We start from the raw sequence: 5,398 nt of genomic DNA on the forward strand, positions 1-5,398 counted from the left end.
TCAACAAGTTCAGAGCTCGACTTCGAGTAAGTCACAAGGGTTGAAAGGAGAAGAAAGATCAATGCATGTTATGAATATAGATTGTTGAGTTACAGGTAGGTAATACAGTTAGACTGTTAGACTGTTAACATTAGTTGTAAGTATCTTTGTGTATAAATAGTCTGTAAAACAACTCTTGGAAATATACTTTTTGTGATATCTTGACATAATGGTTGCGGACCTTATAGATCAAGATTCAATGTGCTGGAATGTTAATACCTTAAACAAGTTGTTCAATGAAGAGGAAGCCAAGAGAATAGTAACCATCCCGCTAACAAATATCTCACATCCAGACGTGTTAGCATGAAGAGGCGATAATTCAAGAATTTACACAGCTCAAAGCGGTTACAAATGAAGCATTACAGAAGAACATCGCTTGCTAGGGAATGAATACATGTTACAAATGAATGCTACAAGAAAATATTATACAAAACTTTGGAGCCTCAAAATCTCCAGCAAGATCATAATCAATCTATGGAGAGTTACAAAGATTTATTTGCCTACTCTAAACAATCTTAAACTAAGAAAACTAAGGACTACTGCTCTTTGTCAAATATGCGGGGAAGAAGACGAGTCAGCAACCCATCTATTTCAAGAATGTAATTTCACGAGACAAGTATTACAGGAAGTAAGAGTGGTAATCTCGCCCACAAGTGAAAACCAAGAATGGATACAATGGTTAGTTAACACTTTCAACATCAACAGAATATTGCAATGCACAAACATAACAATCTCGTTTAGGGCAATATGGCACAACAGAAACAAACTTTACCATGATTTAATACGGGAAAGAGTGTGTGATGTTGTGGGGTTCATTAAGGCATACATTGCTGATTTAGGTAAACTAGAGGGTCTTACTACTTGCAAATACAACACAGAAAAGTTATGTTGGGAACCTCCAAAAGAAGACCAAGTCAAAGTTAACTTTGACACCTCATATCTGTAGCAGAACAATAAAGCCACTTCAGGTATTCTAATAAGAAATAATATGGGCCTAGTTAAGGGCACGTGTGTTTACCCGATGGATAATATCTGAGATCCGACCATTGCGGAAGCAATCGCGTGCCTAGGAGTAGTAATATTCACTGAGGAAATGGGTTTCGGCAATGTAGTGGTAGAAGAGGACTGACTAACCATGCTCAAGAAACCGAAAAGTCAAGAAGGAGAAAGATCAGTTATATGCAACACTACGAACGAAATGAAACTTAGAGCAACAAGATTTAGGTGCTTATCTTTTCAGCACACTCCCTATTCAGCGAATGAAGTGACGCACGAATTGGCCATCTGGGGACGAGACTACGACTCCCCAATCTATTGGGTGGAGGAGACACCACCGAAAATTGAACCCATAATAACAAGGGACAGTGGGTAGTTTCTAAGAGGAGGAAACGAGGAGGAATCGTGATTGAGTCTGGAGTGCACAAATAACAATGACCAGAAATCCGAGGAACTCAGATTTGAGGAACTTGATATAGGAAATGTATTGCATGCAAAATGTTGTTGGTAACCAGTTTTCTCAAAGAGACGATCTCGGTGATGCTTGCGCGATGAAAGAAGGCATAAGGGGAAAGTCTTTGACCGTAGGGTTTTGAGATTTTTCATTTCTTTTCGTTTTGATTACTACGACTATTGATTTTTATTTTTTCATTTTTAGGGGTCTGCTTTTCAGTCTTTGCTTGATTGGTCCCAAGGCAACGCCCACAACTTTTCAATAAGATATAGCCCGCGGTCAAAGCTGATAGGAACAATGTAGGTTTTAGGGTTATTATATTTTTTAGTCTATTTCCCCTTAATTAATGCATCTGCGAATTTATATTTCAAAAAAAAAATTCCAAGGGACTTTGGAAAACCACCTCCTATTACGGCATGTTTAGTTCGCTGTAATAAAATACAGTTATAATCAGTAATTTAATTATTTGGTTGAATGAAATAAAATAAAGTTAGAATAGTATTTTTGTGTTTGATTAAATAGAATGATGTTGTAATAGTATTAAAAAAAACTAAAATGACTAGAGTATCCTTAACAGGTTTTTTTTAAATACATAATTATTGCTATTAAATTTTACTAAGATTATCATTAAAATAATAAATAATTTAATCATGTTTTAATATAATTATTATTAAATATAATTAAATAAAAATAAAATTATATAATTTAATAACATTCTTAATATAATTTTTATAAAAATATGAATTAATAAAAATCATAACATAATCTCATGAGATCATATAGTTGCCAAAATTACAAATATTGGTCCAAAAGTAATAATTATTTTCATTCTTATATATATGAAAAATATCAAACATTTATACCCTAAACAAACCCATGTTTTAACTTCTCTAGGAGACTACCCTAGCCAACCAAAAATTTGTAGACCAAATCAAAAGCCATGCAAAATGGATTCCACCATAAAGTGTTGGAGACATGAGAGATATAAATTCCATTGACAGCCAACCAAGTCATTACCAAAGTTAGATCAACCAATGTATAAATGAACACTAACAAAGCATAATAAACGGTAGTATAATTGATGCAGGCACATAAGGAGGAGGAGCATATGGGAGATGCCATTGGATCACTGTTTAGCTAATAAGTAGAAGATGAGAGGTTGTTAGAACAAGAATTATAATACCCAACAAAGAACATTTCTTTTGCAAGTATGTTACACAAGTGTCTTACAACTGCCTTATTCTGAATGTTTCGAGCACGATTGGCATATTTCAAGGTGTTTAGGGTTTCTTCAGCATTGGTGTCAGCTGGACTAACACAAGCTGCAAGCAAATATAGAAAAGATCAATACTTTTGCATACTAAAAAATTGAAAGTAAAATCCTGGTACTAGTAATATATCAATACTGACAACTTTTAATGCTATAAAAGATAAAAACAACATACCAATCATCACTGTTTTGCTGTTTCCTCCAAGAGAATCCTGAGAATTTAAAATTCCATCAAAAAAAAATGTTAGGTTCCCTTCTGGAGTAAGTAGTTTCATTGAAGGCCATTTTTATAAATATAATTTAATTACAAAACAAGGAGAATTATAACCAGTACATTTAAAACTAATAACATTCCAGATCCAAAGAAACACATCAAAGTAAAAGTCCTAGAAAAGAAAACTGAACAAGCTGTTGATGCTTTTCCATCATAAAATGTGACACAATAAGTCATGACTAAACGAGCTCACTTCTGATTGGCTAGTGCTTGACAAACAGTCTCCGCGTCACAAACGTATTGAGTATTTTTATGCATTAAACCTATGGCTAAATGAAAACTGAGTTATAAACAATTTGATTATCCTGTTCGACTTTTTTCTGAACAGTCTACTTCAACAAAATGAAAGCATCCAATTAAAATTACAAGTAGTTGAAATGATTGTTCATAAATATCTGGATAGATCACTATTTAAAAAATTTTGCATTAATTAGAATAAAAAGAATCAAAGAGCCTGCCTGTAACAAGCGAGTCAACTTGCTATCACGATATGGTACATGTCCCCCTTCTTTCCTCTTCTTCTCATCTCCCAAGGCACTAATCACATTCCCTAGAGCTAGTAAACCTTTATTGATATGAATTCAAATGTCAAAATTTTAGATAAATAAATAAGTTTCATGTTGTGGCTTATTTAGAACCTATCACTATTTTAGTAAATAAAATAAGGCATTGGAAAACAAATAATCAGATATACCTTCTTTAAACCGCATTCCATTTGCACGTTCTGAGCCAGCAAGGTCCACTAAATGAAGCTTTGCACATAAGATGTCTTCACCGGTATCATCATTTACCCCACTTAGGCAGCTAGCAATCTTCTTCTGCTCCATGCTTATTGTAAAGATGGCATGTGAACGACTGGAAACAGTGTGACGAGCATTGCATTTGAAATAAGCACAATTTTACAAAATATACGAAAATTACATGATTTATGACTATGCAAACCTTATATATCTAACACATTGAACACAAACTAAAAAATCATTCTATACTTGTCAAAAACTAAGTAAATTGAGATATAAGCCAATTGCAGAACTTTTTTGTATCATTTAAATGATATTATTACAACGGTCGTGGTATTTTAAACCAAAGAGAATATTGATTCTGGTAAAACCAAAAAAAGGGCAAAAACTACTAAAACATATAGCTTCATAACCCTCACCTTGATTGGCTGTTCATATTGGTACTTCCTGTAGCACGAGATAAAGTGCATCAATCAAAGGAGCAACACAATCATCATAAATAGCAAAAGAAGGCGATCCCGCTCCCCCATAAACGTAATCATAAGTAAAGGCATGAGACTCAATTTGAACCTATAATCGTAACCATAAAACAATAAATAAACAGGAATTTCTTTCGATATAAATTTTCAAATTCAATAAATTCATTATGATTAATACCTGAGGTTCGCCGGGAAGGACGGTGATGCAATCAATGCATCCATGGAGAAGCTTTGCACTAATCAACGGCCGAATATTAACGGCAACTCTCACGGAATCGGGACTCTCCATGTCCTATATAATGCGATCAAAATCTAAAAAAAAAAAACAAGCAGAAAACCAATCGACCAATTTTTTTTCGAAAACTCATTTTTTTCACAGCTCCCTACTAGTGAAATACAAACAGAGAAGCAAAGAGATGAAATTATGAATCAAATGTTTAAGATTAAATGAAAACCTAATGAAACAAGAAAAATATAATATTACATGCCTCTGGTTCATAGATTATCTCGATCGCATTGTAAAACTCCTCAATAGGCCGCTCCTTCGCCTCACCATAAAAGCTGCTGCTATCGCCGCCGATATCGCCGAAGAAACGATCGAAAGGCCTCTCTATTTTCTCTCTATTTTGTCAAAGGGAGATCGGGTTGGTAAGTATAGAAGCATGAAAAAGAGGGAGATAAGGTTGGGAGGAAATGGGAAGAAGAATGAGAAAGAGGAAAACTTTAGACATGAGAAAGAAAGAGTAATCAGAGGAAAATTTTCACCCACCCATTCATTGAATAGATATTCCCAACCCAGACCACCAAATTGTAAACGTCACTTTTGCCTTGATTAAACCCGTTTGGACTTGAATAAACCCGTTTGGAATAGGGCTGTAATAGCTCATTGCAACCAACTAAACAATGACTTAGGCTTAGTTTGGATGGACGGTGTGTTTATTTCTGGTGAGGTTAAAAATAGCGGTGGCAGTGAGATTAGTTACTGTAGCGGTGAGATTGGATACTGTAGCAGTGAGATTAGAAACAATGATAGAGTGTGTGTTTGGATTCAAACACAGCTGTAGCGGTGAGGGAGAATAAAAAAATTACTATTAAGGACATCATATTATAATTGATATATAATAGAAGTTTTTTAAATTATTTTAC

General features: G+C 34.3%; 1 protein-coding gene and 1 long non-coding RNA gene across 11 annotated transcripts; both read right to left on the minus strand.

Annotated features, from left to right (window-relative positions):
- Window positions 1–797: 797 nt before the first annotated feature.
- On the minus strand, window positions 798–1,973 carry LOC121218357 (uncharacterized). Its single transcript, XR_005914601.1, has 2 exons — window positions 1,058–1,973; window positions 798–979 (listed from the first exon to the last, which is right to left on the minus strand). It is a non-coding gene; the product is annotated as an uncharacterized lncRNA (long non-coding RNA).
- A 329-nt stretch (window positions 1,974–2,302) lies between these two features.
- LOC107901874 (kinesin-like protein KIN-4C) lies at window positions 2,303–5,066 on the minus strand. Of its 10 annotated transcripts, none has more exons than XM_041095491.1 (8): window positions 4,741–5,066; window positions 4,431–4,544; window positions 4,193–4,220; window positions 3,728–3,888; window positions 3,492–3,598; window positions 2,935–2,971; window positions 2,720–2,811; window positions 2,303–2,626 (listed from the first exon to the last, which is right to left on the minus strand). In XM_041095491.1, exons 3-8 carry the CDS (start codon window positions 4,207–4,209, stop codon window positions 2,393–2,395), a joined length of 648 nt encoding a protein of 215 aa, XP_040951425.1. In that variant the 5' UTR covers window positions 4,210–4,220; window positions 4,431–4,544; window positions 4,741–5,066; the 3' UTR covers window positions 2,303–2,392. The 10 variants fall into 10 exon arrangements, with proteins under 10 accessions (XP_040951425.1, XP_040951427.1, XP_040951428.1 ...); XM_041095493.1 differs by having other exon boundaries at window positions 4,431–4,638; window positions 4,741–5,052; XM_041095494.1 differs by having other exon boundaries at window positions 4,431–4,635; window positions 4,741–5,051.
- Window positions 5,067–5,398: the final 332 nt, after the last annotated feature.

Source organism: Gossypium hirsutum, chromosome D06 (genome assembly GCF_007990345.1).
Source record: "Gossypium hirsutum isolate 1008001.06 chromosome D06, Gossypium_hirsutum_v2.1, whole genome shotgun sequence".
NCBI classification, from domain to species: domain Eukaryota; kingdom Viridiplantae; phylum Streptophyta; class Magnoliopsida; order Malvales; family Malvaceae; genus Gossypium; species Gossypium hirsutum.